Source organism: Adiantum capillus-veneris, chromosome 25 (genome assembly GCF_014529385.1).
Source record: "Adiantum capillus-veneris isolate H3 chromosome 25, ASM1452938v2, whole genome shotgun sequence".
Lineage (NCBI taxonomy): Eukaryota > Viridiplantae > Streptophyta > Polypodiopsida > Polypodiales > Pteridaceae > Adiantum > Adiantum capillus-veneris.
In genome coordinates, this window is record NC_140955.1 from 113,879,408 (window position 1) to 113,897,604 (window position 18,197).

The 18,197-nt window shown below is 45.9% G+C and overlaps 1 protein-coding gene across 2 annotated transcripts in view; it reads right to left on the reverse strand.

Moving 5' to 3' along the window:
• The window catches only part of LOC147425491 (ALBINO3-like protein 3, mitochondrial), a 153,257-nt gene that overhangs the window by 16,236 nt on the left and 118,824 nt on the right, over positions 1-18,197 (reverse strand). For both annotated transcript variants that reach the window (XM_086500312.1, XM_086500311.1), the window contains exons 3-4: positions 15,328-15,461; positions 14,812-14,883 (exon numbers count right to left, since the gene is read on the reverse strand). In XM_086500312.1, coding sequence (XP_086356438.1) covers positions 14,812-14,883; positions 15,328-15,461 — 206 coding nt within the window. The remainder of the gene's footprint in view (positions 1-14,811; positions 14,884-15,327; positions 15,462-18,197) is intronic.

Sequence of the window (18,197 nt, forward strand, 5' to 3'; positions counted from 1 at the left end):
TCCCATGAGATCTGCCCTCCTCGATGATGGCCCTGAGTGTCAAGATATGGTCAAGAGTAGAGAAGCCTCTCCTGAACCGTGCCTGCCCAGCTGCACGCATTCCTTCCCTCTCCGCCCATCTACTCAACTGTTGCTCAAGAATGGATGCTTACAACCGTGCTAGTGTGTGTCACAAAGTGATGACGTGGCGGACAGCAGAAACCCTAAAATTCCTGCAAACCCTAATTTCCGGAAATCGCGGAGGCTTTTTTTTTTTTTTTGAAAATGATGAGCGACGCGAATTTTGCTTTTTTTTTAAAAAAAAAAGAGAAAAGACTCTCTAAGAGAGAGAACTGATGCTTTTTAATTATAAAGCTTTTGGGGCTCTACTTTTGGGCATCCCTTGTATCTTTAAATAAGTGGTGAGGGCTTCACTTCGCAGAGCATCTGGACGCAGAGTTTGAGATTGAAACCCTAGCCACTCTCTTGTACTTTGATATGATTAATATAAAAAGAAATACCGAAAGGGGCGCCAGTCTTTGGGGCCAATATCTCTAGGCACGGAACTCCGCCGGGCCAGTGTAAATCTATTGTGATCTGTGACTTGTTTTGAAGTGGTTATTTGGTGTTGTCGTGGTTGATTCTTGACTTGGAGTGTCCAAGTCTGTTACAGTGGTATCAGAGCACGGCTGATTTCTCTTCTACGGGAAATCCGATCCCCGAATTGTTTTTTCCGCGGCACCTATGGCTTCAGGCAATGATCAGTCGACTCCCTTTGCATTTGGAGATGCGTGCAGGGATCACAACGAAGATTCCGGCACGGAGTATGTCCCGCCTAGGCCTACTCCAGCGGAGCAGCAAGAGATGGAGCGTCGAAAATTGATTGATGATGCAACAAAGATGATGCTCAATTTTGCCAAGGACCCGAAGATGGAAAAATATATGAACCAGACCTCTTTGGAAGAGGTACAGATGGAGTAGCAGAGAACCACAACACACTCCCGAAACCCGCTCTCAAGAAACCTTCTGCCTCCAAGAAATATATAGAGAAGGAACTGGCGAACGTAGTTGATGCACGGATTGCTCAGCTTTTCAACGTGCAAAAGAAAGACAAAAAGCACGGCAAAAAGAAAAAGAAAGGCACTGACTTCCCGGAATATTTGGGTCGTCGGTTGACATTCGATAAAGCAAAGAAACTGAAGAAGCGCGTCAAGTTTAAAGACCTACCCAGTTCTTCTTCTTCTTCTTCTGACAGTTCTTCTAGCTCTTCAGACTCGAGCGAAGAAGACGGGAAAAGCAAAAAGCGAAGCAAGAAACAACGCTTCGGAAAGGGCAAGAAAAAGGCAAGGAAGTCTAAGTCTCGCCCAATGAGTGACACTTCTACAGAGGACTCGTTTACGGACAATTCAATCTCTAACATCGGAAACTTTTATGCGAACAAGAAGAATTTTTACAGAGCCAACCAGTATGACTTTCTCGAAGATGAAAGCAAGAAAGTTCGAGAGTTTAGGGAAGGTGGCCACTTGATCAAGTTTGATACTTTTTCAGGATACTCAAATGCTTCGAAGGCTTTGTCTTTTATACAGCAGTTTGACATCGTTTTCGCGGGAGGACGCTATTCAGAGCACTCCAAGATTCGGAGAGCTGCCTCTTACTTTAAGAGGAATGCTCGTCTTGGTGGTCCACACTTCTTTTAAACAAGACTGCCCCAGTTAAATGGCTGAAATTTAAGAAGCTTTTTATTTCTTCTTGGTTGACGCAAGAATATAAACGAGATATACGAGCTGCTTGGAACCATCTTCGGATGACCAAGATACAATCACTGCTTATTGTGAAAGATTCTGGAGCTCTTTTCTACCCACCTCTTCATTCAAGAAGATCTCGTTCAGAGAACAGATTGAGCGGTTTACCTTGGGTCTCCCTACAGAGATCCGAGACCACTGCTTGGAACAGAAGTCAGCTTCTATTCAGGAGTTGATGAGTCATGCGAAGCGGGGCTTTGCCATTCACTCTGGCAATCTGACCTACACCACAGATGAGGCCATGACACAACGAGCCGAACAGACTACTGGGAATGAAAGTAGAAAGAAAAAGAGAAACCCAGAGAAAAAGGATGCACGACCCAAGCTTACTCCTGAGGAGAGAGCTCGCTTCATCAGAGAGGGGAAGTGCTTTGGATGCGGGGAACATGGACATATCTCCGCGAAGTGCCCTAATAAGGGACGACAGGTCTGAGAGTTCGAGAGCAGTTGAGGAATGTGGCAGAAAAGGCAGATAGAAAAGCAGAACTGGTACTACACGACGTGGGACCTGCACCGAATCTAATGAATGAAAGTACAAACTTTGCCGCTTTTGGGGCAAAGTGAAGGATCAGGAAGCTCTTTTGAAGGAGCCAAGGCCAACTTCTTTTCACTTGGAATTGGCGGCTCGATTTGGAATTACGCTCGACAGACTAATGCCACAGGCGGGGTTAGTTCGACTGGCACCCGGATGGGATGTTGCCATTACACCGAGCATTGGCAAACTTTGTTTGCAATGACAGGGGTGTTCAGGGTACGCGAGTGACATTCTACTCAGGATCCCTTGGTACCACAAGAACTACGCCGTGGTTGACTACCGGGCCGAGAAAGCGACTTTGATAAATGAAGGGCTTAGAGATTGTACTTGATGAACTTCAGTTTCTTACTCATTCTTTTGGGAGAGAACTGAACGATGGATAAAGGTGGAATATGTTTTGACCTGAACAAAAGAACGATTTTTCTACACGCTCATGCCGATTGCTTTTTAGAGGGCCTGAAGATCATACCATTGATCTGATATCTGGAAGCACGTCACCGAACCGGCGACCTTACCGTGTGAGCCGAGCACAGAATGAAAAGAGTATGAACCCAGTGAAAGATCTCTTGGAAAAGGGTCTTGTCCAGCCTAGTACTTCACCGTATTGCTCTCCAGTGTTGTTGGTTTTGAAGAAAGACGGATCTTGGAGAATGTGCATCGATTATAGCACTCTCAACAAAATCACCATCAAGAACAGATTTCCGATTCCTAGGATCGATGATATACTTGACAGGTTACAGGGATCCTCGTGCTTTAGCAGAATTGACTTGAAGAGTGAATATCATCAGATCAGGATAGCACCAGGAAATGTCTACAAGACAGCTTTTTGGACGACTTTTGGGTTATTTGAGTTTTTGGTGATGCCTTTTGGCTTAACCAATGTTCCTGCGACATTTAACAGGATGATGGACAGGATTTTTCGAGAATACAGGCTATTTGTTGGCACTTTCTTTGACGACATCATTGTTTTCTCCAAGAATGAGACAGAACACATAGATCATCTGCTTCATGTCTTTCAGGCATTACAAGATCACACATTAGTGATTAATGCAAAGAAAAGTGAATTTTTTCTACCAGAGATACACTTTTTGGGACACATTGTGTCAGCAGGCAGGAGTGCAAATGGACCCGGCCAAGATAGAGACTATCCGTGATTGGCCCGATTTGAGGAATGTCCATGAAGTTAGAAGCTTCTTGGGACTGTGTTCGTACTACAGGCGGTTCATACGAAAGTTTGCAGAGGTTGCTTCCCCTTTGCATACCTTGACTCAGAAAGGAGTACCTTTCTCGTGGGGACCCACAGAGGTGACTGCCTTTCGGACATTGAAAGAGAAATTGACTACGCGACCTATTTTGACTTTGCCAGACTTGCAAAAGTCATTTGAAGTATATTGTGATGCTTGTGGTCGTAGTCTGGGTGCGGTCTTGATGCAAGAAGGCCATGTCATAGCTTATGAGAGCCGATTGTTCTCTAGGCGGGACATGACAGCACAGACATATGAGAGAGAGATTTTTGGCGGTTATCGATGCTCTTACTCAGTGGCGGCATTACCTACTCGGAGCGGATTTTACTGTCTTTACAGACCATCAGAGTTTGCGCTACTTCTTGTCACAGAAGCAGCTTTCGTAAAAGCGGATGCGGTGGGCGAACATCTTGTCACAGTTCCACTTCCACATTGTCCATGTGCAGGGACAAAAGAATGTGGTGGCAGATGCTTTGTCTCGGAAACCGTTGGTTCTGGCTATTTCCGCGATACATCATAGGAGCTTCGAGGATATGGTCAATCAGTATGCCAAAGATACAGATTTTGCAGATATTTTCACATGGATACGGGATGGGGAGACAATAGCGGGATACTCCCTTCGGGAAGGCTACTTGATGAGAAAGACTATGTTGTGCGTTACACAGCCGTTGCGGGAAAAGGTTATGACTGAATGCCACTGTCCACCTTTACGGGTCACCGCGGCATTGCTACCACCATGAAGGGGTAGAGAGATACTTCTTTTGGCCGAGACTCAAAAAGGATGTGGAAGAGTTTGTGCGCAGTATGCCAGAAGGTCAAGTTTGACAGGCATAAGGCACAGGAACTGTTACAGCCTTTACCCATACCCACCCGCTCCTGGGAAAATATTGAAATGGATTTCATTTTTGATCTCCCGAGAACACAAAATGATCACGATGATTTTCCGATTACATGGCACGTCTGAGACGATTGTCTCCGACAGAGACCCTAGATTTATGAGTTTGTTTTGGAAGGAAATTTGGGAGAACATTGGCACGCGGTTGCAATTCTCGTCATCGTTCCACTTGCAGACTGACGGACAATTTGAGATTGCAAAATCAGTGGTTTTAGATTTATTGAAGTCTTGTATCTCGGATCAGAAGACTCAATGGGAAAAGAACTTACCTTTGGTGGAATTTGCCTACAATAACACGATACACTCTTCGACGGGGAAGACGCCATGTGAGATTGTTGAAAGTGCTCCGAAGGTTCCATCCTTCCTGAGCACGAAAGATTAGATATTTGAAGCGGATGAATATTCCCGAGATTTGGATACGGCTTTTGCCAAGGATCGCGAGACTTTGCAGGAGTCTCAAGAACGACAGAAAAAGGCAGCGGATTGCCATCGTCGCGACTTGAAATGAAGGAGGATGATTGGGTGCTCTTACTTTTGAGAAGGCACGCCTAAGAAAGAAAAGGGAAAGGAGAGGCTTTTTTAAAGCTTAGTATGCGATACTACGGACCTTTCCAGATAACTGAAAAGATAAATGATGTCTCCTTCTGATTGAAACTGCTAGATACTTGGAGGATTCACAATGCATTGCATGTGAGTCTCTTGAAACCTGTTAAGGGTGATGTGCCTGATGATGGGGAGCCTGATGAGCAACCCGAAGTGGAAGAAAAGGAGGAGATCCTTGTTCCTTAACAGATTTTGGCACATAACGATACGAAGAAAGGTAAAGTCCGAAGGCGGTTCTTGGTTAAGTTCAAGAACTTTCCTGCATTTGATGCGAAGTGGATGGAGGAGGACCTAGCAGATACTCCTCAGATTGTGAAACTTTACCTTGATGTTTTGGTTTAGCATAGTCTACTCCAAACGGAACCCAGAAACTCAGCTTGGACGAAGATCTGGTGCAGTGGGATGCACAAGAGGGGAGTTACTCCGCTCCTTTGTCAACAGATGCCTCAATTTTGATACTAAAGTCACCGATGTCTCTTTGAGCTTCAGGGATACTGAGAGCTGACAGTATTCTGCTGGATGACTTTATGAAATGGAATTCCTGATAATGATACTGATTTGTTCTTGACTTCTTGTGAGTGCAGGAACTGATAGCCGAAATGACTGCAGCATTTTGGTCTGATTGATCTCGAATAGACATGGTTGCAATAGGGGTTAGTCAATCGGACATCGTTGAGGTCTCGATTGGACCTAGATGTGATTGCTAGCTACATTGCTGATAAATCATGGTCTAAGATCCAAATGAATGTTGAATGTCATGTGATGTCCTGTGATGTCTGGTGATGTCCTGTGATGTCGTGTGATGTGACTGTCGATTTTGTACATGTGCTAGATGTGTGTTCCTAGTACGTAGGTACTAGCAGTCAATGTCTGCTAAGACGGTTTATGGCTTTGTCAGTTTTGCAGGCGTAATCCCGATCGATTACAATGCTTTCAAGAGGGGGGTATGTCACAAAGTGATGACGTGGTGGACAACAGAAACCCTAATTTTCAAAAATCGCGGAGTTTTTTTTTTTTTTTGAAAATGATGAGCGACACGAATTTTGCTTTTTTTTTTATAAAAAAAAGAGAAAAGACTCTCTAAGAGAGAGAGAGAACTGATGCTTTTTATTTTAAAAGCTTTTGGGGCTCTACTTTTGGGCATCCCTTGTATCTTTAAATAAGTGGTGAGGGCTTCACTTCTCAGAGCATCTGGACGCAGAGTCTGAGAGTGAAACCCTAGCCACTCTCTTATACTTTGATCTGATTAATATAAAAAGAAATACCGAAAGGGGCGTCAGTCTTTGGGGCCAATATCTCTAGGCACGGAACTCCGCCGGGCCAGTGTAAATCTATTGTGATCTGTGACTTGTTTTGAAGTGGTTATTTGGTGTTGTCGCGATTGATTCGTGACTTGGAGTGTCCAAGTCTGTTACAGTGTGTGTCCAATCATGATAGTGCGATAATTCCCAGGCTCCATGAGGTCTCCTGACTTGAAGATAGGTACAATCGTAGATAGGCTCCAAGCGTCCGGTAGGCCCTCACACATGGCACGGTTAAACATAACTGCTACAGGCTCTGCTAGTAGGTCTTTGGCATGCATGAAATGCTCAACCACTAAGCCATCATGATCATATGCTCTCCCAGTCCTCATCCTGTCAATGGCCTTCCTCACCATCTCAGCGGGTGAAAAAAGCACATGTGTGGGGGTAGGGATTGGGGGGGGTTGGAAAGGTCGGCTCTCTAGGGACTGTGTACAAAGATGAAGCGTACGGCCTCTGTAGAGGTAATGGCGTGGGGGGTTGTGGGTGTTCATGAAAGAGCCGCCATGCCTCACGTGAGTCCTGACTCAAGAATAGCTGGTATAAATCCTGCTCTAGGCGAGCCAAAAATGCCCTCTTCTTCCGCCGCACTAGGCGTCAGAAGTCAATCCGTGATTGTCTGTGAGTGATGGCCCCCAAAAGCACCTCCCTCTAAAGTCTAGCTCTGGTCTCGCGGCATTCCTCATCATACCAGCTGGTCTGGGGCATGCTCCTAGAACGGCATCTCTGCTCAGGCTACGTGTGGGGGTATGCCTCTGCTACTACATCATGTAACGTATGTGTTAGTATAGTAGTAAGCTCCTCCAAAGGTCGCGCTGGTTTTTCTTTACACAAGCATCTGTAGATCCCATCTATGTATACAGAGTCCGTCTCCCGCGTGAAGGTGTAGCGAGTAGGAGCTGTTGCCTGTGGCCTGTGTGCTACACTAAACTCGAAAGAGATGGTCAACGACACAACAACATGGTCCACTGCCACACCAACAGGTCTGGGTCCAACCGTGAGGTCCTCGATACTAGGGATGAGACTCGGCTATGCCATGACATAATCCACTGTGCTAGCTCCATGTCTGTGTGGAAAGCATGTAAAACCCCCCGCAGCAGGAAATCTCTGTAGGCCATTCAAGATGACCAATCCATGTGCAGTCCCCATGTCTATCAAGTGTCGTCCATACTCAGTATGCTCCCCATCCTGTGATAGTCTGGATAGGCCCGTCTCTGTAACATCCAGCTCTCTCAGCATCTCCTCTGAAGTATCATAAAAAACTGTCTGATGATGGACAGTCCTAGCATTGAAATCCCCTAGAATGATGATGTCACCATCTCTAGAGAACTCACAGATGTCATCATCCAAAATAGAAAAGGGGGATGGTCCTCTGGGTGGTGCATACACTGACGTACTGGGGGGAAAGTAGCAAATAGCAATGTGAAGATATCTGCATGTCTCTGCTCTCAATCTCACCCACATATACCTAGCTTGCTCATCCCTACGAGCTATATGTATCAATGGCTGCAACTCCTCCCTGACTAACACTGCCACTCCAACTGAGCCCCGCCCTCTGTGCTCTCATCGTGTCAAGAGAGATTGGCCCCAAAGATTGGTGCCCGAGAGAGAGAGAGAGAGAGAGAGAGAGAGAGAGAGAGAGAGAGAGAGAGAGAGAGAGAGAGAGAGAGAGAGAGATGGAATGAAACGATATATTAACGTCTACGAAAGGCCAAAATGACCTATGAGACCAAACTGATTACAATGATGAGTCTAGTATCAAGTCTGGGTACAAACAAAGAAAACTACAAACTAAAAACTGAGATAGGAGTGCTATCGACTCCTATGGGTGGCTGGTAAGCTGAGCAATGGTATCATGCAACAAAGGTACAAAGTGGGGATAAGTGTCACCATGATACAATATAGCAGTCGCATGAAGCCTATCTTGATCGACACTCTGGGTGTCGTGCTAGAATCCTGTGGATCCTCTGCCGCAACCTCCGTCGATGCTGCGTGGCTCCCCTCCTCAGTCGTGGTCATCTCGATCTCCCCAACTCTATAGCTCGGTCAATGAGAGTACCGCAGGTGTGTGTATGGGTGGGAACCGAGCTCTGTGATGGTGGTGTCCCCTCTGCCTCTGTGGTACTCGGACTAAAGAAATCTGAGATGCGTCTCCGGGACTGTCTCTGTCTATGCCCTCTCAATAGAGTCTCTATGTCTCTGTATCTCAAGTAGAAATAATCCGAGACATCTCTGATCCTGATATCTCATGACTCTATCTAACGAGTCAAAACCATCTCTGAATAAACAGTGAAAGCGTCCCCGTATCTCATAGTAGACTGTGCAGTGACATATGTAGTGAAACTTTGTCTCTGGCTCTGCATGGCATAACTGACATATCCTATTGTCTGCTGGTATGCCTCTGAATTTACCTGCCTCAATCCCAAGCTGGTGAAGATGTGTGAATTTGGCCTATGGCACATCGTAACCCATGAGATAGATGTGTGTCCATATAGCTGGGCCGTGTGACAAATCCGTCTGTCGTGAGTTGAAGAAGATGCTCTCTACAGAAAGCCCTCTTCGTACCCAACTCCCGTGATGGCTCTATCCATGTCCTTTTGGTATCAAGCTGGATAAGATCTTGCCGAATGAGTCTAGTAATCTCCATCCATGTAAGAGTCAAAGATGGTGCATCAAGAGAATATTGGAAAGGGGGCAGCCTGTCCATGTTGAAACCATGCCTCTGAAACCATGAGCTCATCTGTGAATACCAACATGATGTATCTCCCTGTAATGCCAGCTGTCTGGATGACTCAAGAGCAAGCCTAGCATATCTGTCCTTGGTGGTGTCCAATAAGCTGTGTACAAATGATACTGATCTGGTAAGTGCCTCAACCTCCATAGGTGGGGCAGCCAGCTCCGCTCATAACATCATATGGAACTGAGGCCTTGGCTCTAATCAGCCTAGAAATCATAGATACCAAGGGCCTCTCCATATTACTCCATCCAGCACTATCAACAGACGGTCCCCAAACCTGAACCCCATAGTGCATAACTGAAGCGACCAAAGTGTCGAAGAGCCAGAGCTTTGTTCGAGGTTCCTGGAACTGAACCTGTGAACAAATCCTCTCTAAACCGCCTAGGGCTGCATAGGCACAAGTCAATCTAGTGTCTGCGCCACTTTTAGTGTGAACCTCGGTCCACTAAAGACCACCCCAAGATATGTATATGCATCAGTGTACTCCATACTGTCCTGACCATATGTGAATGTAGGTGCTGATCTCCTGACCCACTGTGGTGTGGTATTAAACACCGTGACCTTGGTTTTACCAAGGTTGACAGACAATCCACTATCCCCTGCAAAACTATGCAATGCGTCCAAATGTCTCTGCATACCCTCTGGTGAGTCTAATATCAACACGATATCGTCAGCATACAATAAAAGAGGGATCCATGTCCCTGCAAGCTGAGCACCTCTATCTCCTCCTCTGTCAATATAATCAGAGACCTCATCAACATACATGCCAAATAAAGTAGAGGACAATGGGCATCCGTGTTTCACCCCGATAGTGGAGTGAACTATGTCAAATATCCCCTCTGATGTGCATACATGACCCATCACTGAACTGTACAATGCCATAATCCCCCATATCAGCTTTGTGGGTACCCCCAATTCCATAAGTCGGTGCATCAATCTGGCCCTCGATACTGTGTCAGAAGCTTTGCGGAAGTCCACAAAGCTGCAATATATCCGTCTCCCATGTGCTCGACCCTCCTCAATGATAGCTCTCATCTAGTGTGGAGAAACCCCTCCTGAAGGTGCCCGTATGCCCATAATATCTGCCCAACTGCTCAGCCTATGCTCAAGGATGGATGCATACAACCGTGCCAATGTGTGTCCTACCATGATAGTACGGTAATTCCACGGCACTGTGGGGTCTCCTGTCTTGAAGATAGGTACAATAGTAGATAATCTCCAAGACTCAGGAAAGCCCTCACACATGACACGGTTGAATAACCGTGCAAGCATCTCTGCCAACAAGTCCCCAGCATGTATAATGTGCTCGGCTACCAAACCCTCATGATCATGTGCCCGTCTGGTCTTCATCCTGTCAATGGCCTCCTTTACCATCTTAGTGGTAAAGAAGGTGCTAGTAGTCAGACATGGCTGTGGTGGATCTAGTAATGGTGGTTGTCCAGGTACAGTGTATAAAGATGCTGCATACTGCCCCCATATCTCTGTAGAAGTAATCATTGGGGGGGGGGGAGACTCCTCATGGAATAGACGCCAAGCCTCTCTCGAATCTCTACTAAGGAAGAGATGATATAAATCTTGCTCCATCTGGACCAAGAAAGCTCGCTTCTTCTGTCGTACTAGTCGTCGTGTAGCAATACGAGACTGTCTATAGGTGATCACTCCCAATGCAAGCTCCCGCTGGATCTGAGCTCTCCTCTGTCGACACTCCTCATCATACCAGCTGTTCTGAGGCATGTGCCCAAAACGACGTCTCTAACCAGGCTGAGTGTGTGGGTATGCCTCCGTCGCTGTCCCATGTAATGTCACTGTTAGCATAGATGTGATCTCCTCCATTGTGTATACTGGCTCTGATGTGCATAGAAGTCTACGTATCTCCTCTGCATAGACTGAGTCAGTCTCTGGTGTAAAAGTATAGCGTGGATGTCTACCACCCCGTGAGGCTTGAGATGTATTGTACTCAAAGGAGACTGATAATGTCAAAAGTGCATGATCTACTGTTATCCCAGCAGGCCTGCGCCCCACTGTAAAATCCTGAATGTGAGAGATAAAGCTCCGATGTGTCAGAACATAGTCTACCGTATTGGACCCATGTCTGTGTGGAAAACAAGTAAAACCTGTAGACGATGGGAAAGTCTGTAAGCCATTCAGTATGGCTAAACTGTGAGTAGTCGTCATCTCCCTGAGGTATCTCCCATACTCTGTATGCTCTCTGTCGTGTGAGCATCTCTCAAGCCCCATCTCCTCTGAGGTGTCATAGAATACCGTCTGTAAACTGCCTGTATGGGCATTGAAATCCCTCAAAAGTATGATGTCTCCATCCCTGGAGAACTCCCAAATATCATCATCAAGTACAGAGTAAAGAGACTGTCCTCTGGGTGCACAAATGAAAATGAAATGGAATGTTATATTAACGTCTTCAAAAGGCCAAAGTGACCTACGAGACCAGAGCGTTACAATGTGGTGGATCTGATACAAAGTCAGAGTAACAAAATGACAAAATGACAAAATGGAATCCTAAACTGGTAGGTGTGAACTAAGCAACTAGCTGGGACAGCTAAATCACAAGTCACAAGAGATCTAGCATCGGTTGCTGGCGAATCTCATCAATCTCCTCCATGGTCAGCAGTCTGACTGGGCGTCATGCATATCGGGCCAAAGTGATTCGAATCCTCCGATGTAGCCTCCGTGGATGATGTGTAGTGCTCCGCAGTCGTGGGCGTTGAATCTCCCTAGCTCAGTCACTCGGTCGATCAGTGTGCCTTTGGTGTGAGGCGACAAGCTCTGCTATGGTAGTAGCTCCTCTGGGTGTCCAGTGTCTGCTCTAAAGAAGTCTGTGATCCGTATTTGAGACTGGCTGGCCTCTCCCCTCATCAGGCTCTCTCTGTGTCTGCGCAACTCAAGCAAGAACAGACCCAAGCATCTCTAATCCTCGTACCGCATGACTCTAGAGAGTGGTCCGAAGCCCTCTCTAAACAAGCACTGGAAGCGGCCGCGTATCTCGTAGTACACGGGGCAGTGGCATGTGTAGTGCAACTCTGTGTCAGGCTCCAGGTCACACAGGAGGCATGTCCTGGCCTCTATTGGTACTCTGCTGTATCTCCCAGTCTCGATTCGCAGCTGGTGTGAAGATGTGTGTATCTCGCCAATAGCACATCGTATCCCATGAGACAAGTGGGTATCCATGTATATGGGCCTCGTCACAAAACCGTCCTCCGTAAGCTGGAGAAGATGCTCTTTGTAGAAAGCCATCTTTGTTCCCAGCTCCTGTGCTGGTTGTATCCATGTCCTCCTAGTGTCTAGCTAAGTCAAGTCCTGGCGGATGAGCCTGGTGATCTCGGACTGTGTAAGAGTCAGAGAGGGTTGGGGGACAATCTATCAATGCTGAACCTATGCGCCTGAAACCATGATGTCATCTCCCCATACCAGCATGTTGTATCTCCCTGCATGGCTAACTGTCGAGAGGACTCAAGTGCAAGGCGGGCGTATCCGTCTCTAGGAAGTTCCCACATGCAATGTATAAAGGAGACAAGATCTTGTGAGTGCCTCAACCACTAGTAAGGGGGCAGCTAGCTCTACTCGGATAATGGAACGTGGTATTGAAGCCTTGGCTCTAATGAGCCGCGAGATCATAGAGACCATAGGCTTCTCCATGCCCCTCCATCCATCAGTGAGACCTGTCCTCCCGTGATGATCCAATGAAGGCCCCCCATATCTCAGCTCCATAGAGCAATGCAAAAGCCACCAAAGTGTCAAAGAGCCAGAGCTTTGTCCGAAGCTCCTAAAACTGAACCTGTGAACACATCCTCTCCAATCTACCCAATGCCGAATGGGCTCTGGTCGATCTAGTCTCTCCTGCTCTCCTCAATGAAAACGTTGGTCCACTAAAACCCATTCCAAGGTAAGTGTAAGCATCTGTATACTCCACTGTCTCCTGGCCGTATGTGAATGCGGGCGCTGACCTCCTGATCCACTATGGGGTGGTATTAAATACCATGACCTTGGTTTTACCAAGGTTGACAGACAAACCACTTTCAAGGGCAAACCTATGCAAAGTATCCAAGTGACGTTGCATCCCCTCCGGAGAGTTGGAGATCGACACAATATCATCAGCATATAACAATAGGGTGCACCTCTATCACCATCTCTCTCAATGTAGTCAGAAACCTCATCCACATACATACCAAATAGAGTAGGAGAGAGCGGGCAGCCCTGCTTCACCCCAATAGTGGAGTGAACCGGTGTGGATAGACCCTCTGAGGTGCGTACATGCCCTACTACTGATCTGTTCAATGCCATGATCCCCCAAATGAGAATGAGCTCTGTGGGTACTCCCATCTCCTGTGATCTGCGCATTAATCTAGCTCTGGGTACTGTGTTCAATGCCATGATCCCCCAAATGAGAATGAGCTCTGTGGGTACTCCCATCTCCTGTGATCTGCGCATTAATCTAGCTCTGGGTACTGTGTCAAATGCTTTGCGGCAGTGGTTTACATGGCAGTTCCACAACCCAGTAGTGGACCAGCATTTTCATTGAGGGGTGAGAGAGAGAGAGAGAGAGAGAGAGAGAGATGAAATGTTTGTTTACAACTGTGAAAGGCCTTTAAGACCTATGTCACCCTGCTGAGGGGTTCTCCTCTCTCCAAGGGTGGCTTGTCTTCGAGTTGGTGGTTCTGTTAACTCTCCTCTACCGTGTATTTAATTCAAATTTTTTATACTCTTCTACTGACGTGTGTGTGTGGGCTGTTGTAGAGCAATGTGCTGCAGAATGCCGATGCTTCTGCTGCATGGTTGCACTAAAATTCTGCCATTTATCATCCAAGATGTTATGTTTCATACACTACACACTGGTCAACCAGTACCTTAGTACTGGTCGCTTTTCTTTTTAAATGCTTCTAATGGATGCTAATGTTGGATCTTCTTCAAGACCTTTTTACTTTTAGAATGAGCCAAGCTCACCTTCAAGGCCAATTGATCATGATGGATGAGGAGGGAGCCGAGTACGTTGGGGATGGCAATATCCTCATAAGGTGGAAAATCTTATTTTTTTCGAATCTATCATTAGCAGGCGACTACTTTTGTGAGAGAAATTTTGAGTTCTAATTTGACTTTGCATGCTATGGAAGTGACTATTGTGGTACCAATTTGAGAATCCATATTCAGCAAACATGCATCACACACATAGCATCACATGCATGCCACAAAAGTCACTCACATGTTACTCGTATGTATGGTTCCGGAATTAACGTGTTCTATGGTTAAAAGTTACGGTCCAGTACCGTACAATGTTATTTTTCCTACTTTACGTATCATATTTAACGTCTCTATCGACCTTGTTCTGCAGGAATGTGAGTGTACATGGCGAGTGGTTTACATGGCAGTTCCACAACCCAGTAGTTTCCACTTTCACCTTTTATGTACACCACTGACGCTATGATTATAGCCTCTATTTTTGTAGATCTGTATCACTATGATTTATCCCCTATGGTTTGTATTCATTAAATATCCAAAGGGTTTTTCTCCTCCATTATATTTTTAATCTTGACTTGTTCTGGTTGTACTATTGTCTTTAGGCTTCAGTAACATTATGGCTATCAAGCACCCTTATCTTGCCAAGAACGAGAGATAAAGAAAGGAGACATGAAATAGAATGACATTTAAATTAATGTTTGCAAAAGAACAAAAAGACCAATGAGTTTGAAACACAGATAATCTCACCATGTCAAAACCCAAATGTTGCTCTAGCGACATTCTTCGAAGTGAGTAGGCGATCGTCAATACAAGTGGTACCTGCAATTTTGCAGAAAATAAAGTGATGCATCTGGCCACCTTGCGCCTGCTATAAACTCATGGTAGAAAGCTACAAAACATGAAAGGTCTAAGGAAGCCATTTGGAAAAAAAATTACTAGGATATTTGAGACAATATCTTTTGTCCGATTGTAATATTGATGCACCATATTGCACCTCATGCAGACAGAATAATAGTATCTTCACCGTAAGATAATACACCAAAAATTCTCATATCCCTTGTTTTCTTTTTGGTGAGACATCAGTTGGACGACAATGGAGCTTTTAAATACAGCTGTCAACACCTACTCATTCACATAGTCACTGTAACTGTCAAGTTAAGATCCCACAAAGATTTTTTTGTTACCTGTCTTGACTTTAACTGTCAAGTCAAGATCCCACAAGGCATGTAAATTTAGAAATGTACCTGTAAACAAATTATGTACCTGTAAACAGATTCCTGGTCCAAGTATCCACAGAAGGCTGGGAGATGATAGTCCCTGCTTTCGTTTCCTTAGTTGCCGGCATTCTTCTAGGAAATTGCCTTGTGACAGTCCTCTAGCAAGTCGCTCTAGCTGCACTAAGAAGAGGCACATTCAACAGTCAAAATAATGCAAGAAAAAAGTACCTCACACATCTCTTCATGACCTAGTAAATAGGAAGAACACCAGTACAAGTGAATGAAAAGCCTAAATCCATAAATATCATCATTTTGTTCCTCACATTCTCCCTTCCCATATTGACAGACCTCACCACAAATACTCATGTCAAAAGGGCAACAAAATACTAGAGTAACATGGAAGAGGAACAGAGACAGGTAACAAAATCTAGGGAATGTAAAAACGGGCAAGAGAAAAAGCGTTTTTTAATATTTTTCAAATTTCACTAGCCACATGACAACTTGAGAGGGAGATTGCATAAAATAGTAGAAGCTTCAATCTTGAGCACTCATGTGTGCAGGGTGTGTGTGTCAATGGGAGAGGGAGCCCATGTGAGGCCAAAGGCCATGCACGGTCTAATGGAGAACCAGCGTGGGGCCTATCTATAAATATAAACAGGGATGGCTCGGAGGAGAATGAGGTCCCCTGCCCTTGAGCCTCTCACTCGTATCAGAGCAAGGGTCGTGGTTCTATTTTGGGAGTGCCGTTTTGCATCCATGCACCAAGGCGTAGATAAGAAGGAGAGCTCTCAACTGAACCACGTGTGCATCTTCTCTGGTACACACACAAGCATCTACGGCAACTCAGATGGGGCAACGTGAGCGATTGTCTCTCCCTCTCTCTTTGGTTCTCCGCTGCCTACACCATAGCTTGGCTAGAGTGGCCTTGAGTTCACACTCAAGGGCTGCGAAACCTTTAGTTTTTTTTGGTCTTTGGGGGTTTTCAAGGGTCGATTCTCAACCCCCCCCCCCCCCCCCCCCCCCCCGGTCCGCAGCAAAGCCCGGCAACCCAGCAAGCTTCAAAGCTAGCAATCACAAACAAGGCAAGGCCTTGTGCTCAAAGTTTTCTTTTGTGGAGGCATTGGGAAAACATCCGCAACAAGGCAAATCAAGGCACTCCCAACCGATTCACCAAGCTGTCAATTACAGGTCAGGAAGTTGCATCTAAAGAATCGACCACAAAGTTTGGGTTTTGCCAAGCTCTCCAGGCTTTCTAAATCGTACTTCAGCCATCTCGCAAAGAAAGCTCTGAGCATCAAAGCTTTCATGGCTTCCCGGAAAGGAAATTCGGCTTAGTACTTGACTGCGACGGTATTTTGACATTCAAATTGACTTCAACAAATTAGTTTGGCATAGGAAATTGATTCGGCACGGCCAATCAGAATCCCTAGCTTGCTTTTTCTCATCAGGAAACACTCGAATGACTCGGCAAAGCTTTGCAAGGCATTTTCTTTTCCAAGGTACTCATTTTTTTCTCGTTAGCAGTAGCACTCCAACATGGATTCAAACATATCATTCCTTCGATTTTGAGCATCCATCGTCCGTTAGGCCCATCGTTACCCCACAAAAGGATACTCTCATGGAGAATACCTGCACAACAATGGGCACAGACAACCGGATAGAGTTGCTGTCACAAACTGCTGACGTGTCAAGCCACTGAAAGAACAGAGCCATTGTGCAGATCACCGGCCAAGGGGCTTGAACCCTAAGAAGCAGAAGCAGAAGCAGAAGCAGTAGAAGAAGTTGACTTGGCAAACTATACGGAACTCCGGATTTCGCCCTTGCTTGTTGGCGTGGCAGACTATACAAAATCCCGCTGCTCGCGTTGAGTGCTGACGTGGCAGACTGTACGGAATCCAGCATTTTACGCTAACTGTTGATGTGGCAGACTGTACGGATTTCCGTGATTTCGATGACAGGTCTTGACGTGACACTGTACGGATTTCCGTAATTTGCGCTGGCACCTTTTGGACAAGATGCTTTTGTACCTAATGCTTTTGAGTTTAAGGCTTTTCATGTAAACTGTTTTTGTGGCCTAGGGCCTTTAAATATGAGGCCATGGGCTCATTGTCGGACACACTTCTGGGAGAAAGTGTGGAGCGTGGAGTACCGACTTGTATTGTGTAGATGCAATATAAAGAAATACTGAAAGGGGCGCCAAGGTTTGGGGACAATACTCTCTGGGTGGAATTCCGCCACTCCGTGTCGCGTGTCGTTTCTCTCTTTCAGTTCAGTTCTTATTGAAGTGTTAAAAGTCTGTTCAGTCTGTTCTTTTCTAATGGCACGTGGTACCTGTCTTGTGACAACGATATCAGAGCATCAGGCGTGTGCTTTTTTGAAAGCATACCGGGCCTACAAAAGAGAAGACAAAGCAGACGGGCGCTTGCAAAGTCTATTGGAATCTTATTTGAAGTATCTTAGGGTCCCGACCCCGGACTTATTAGGCACTCCCACCCTTACTTCATAGCGCATCGGGTGTGCTCCCGTCTTCGCCGCTCTGTCTTACAAGGCCTAAGCCATAAAGAACCCAAGACATGGCATTCATGGATTCACCAAAATATTTGCAATTTCTTCTCGACAAGCTTCACGACATTCTTTCGCGGCATCTTAAGCAGAATCTTCCGATGCTGCAAAGTTTTCAACAATTTTTGAATTACATGTTGCCCCCTCTGATGCCTCAGGTGGTACCTCCTCCTCCGGCACCACAAAGTACGAGTGCTTCCAACCGCCATGGTCTCATATTATAGAGTCTCTGTTGCATGCAGGGCAGTGGTGTGTAGGGGGAGACTTCAACATGCTAGGACTTGCTTGGTTCAGATCTTTGCAGCGCATTTATGTACATCTTGGACACTGGAGAGATGCCTAGCAGCATGAGTG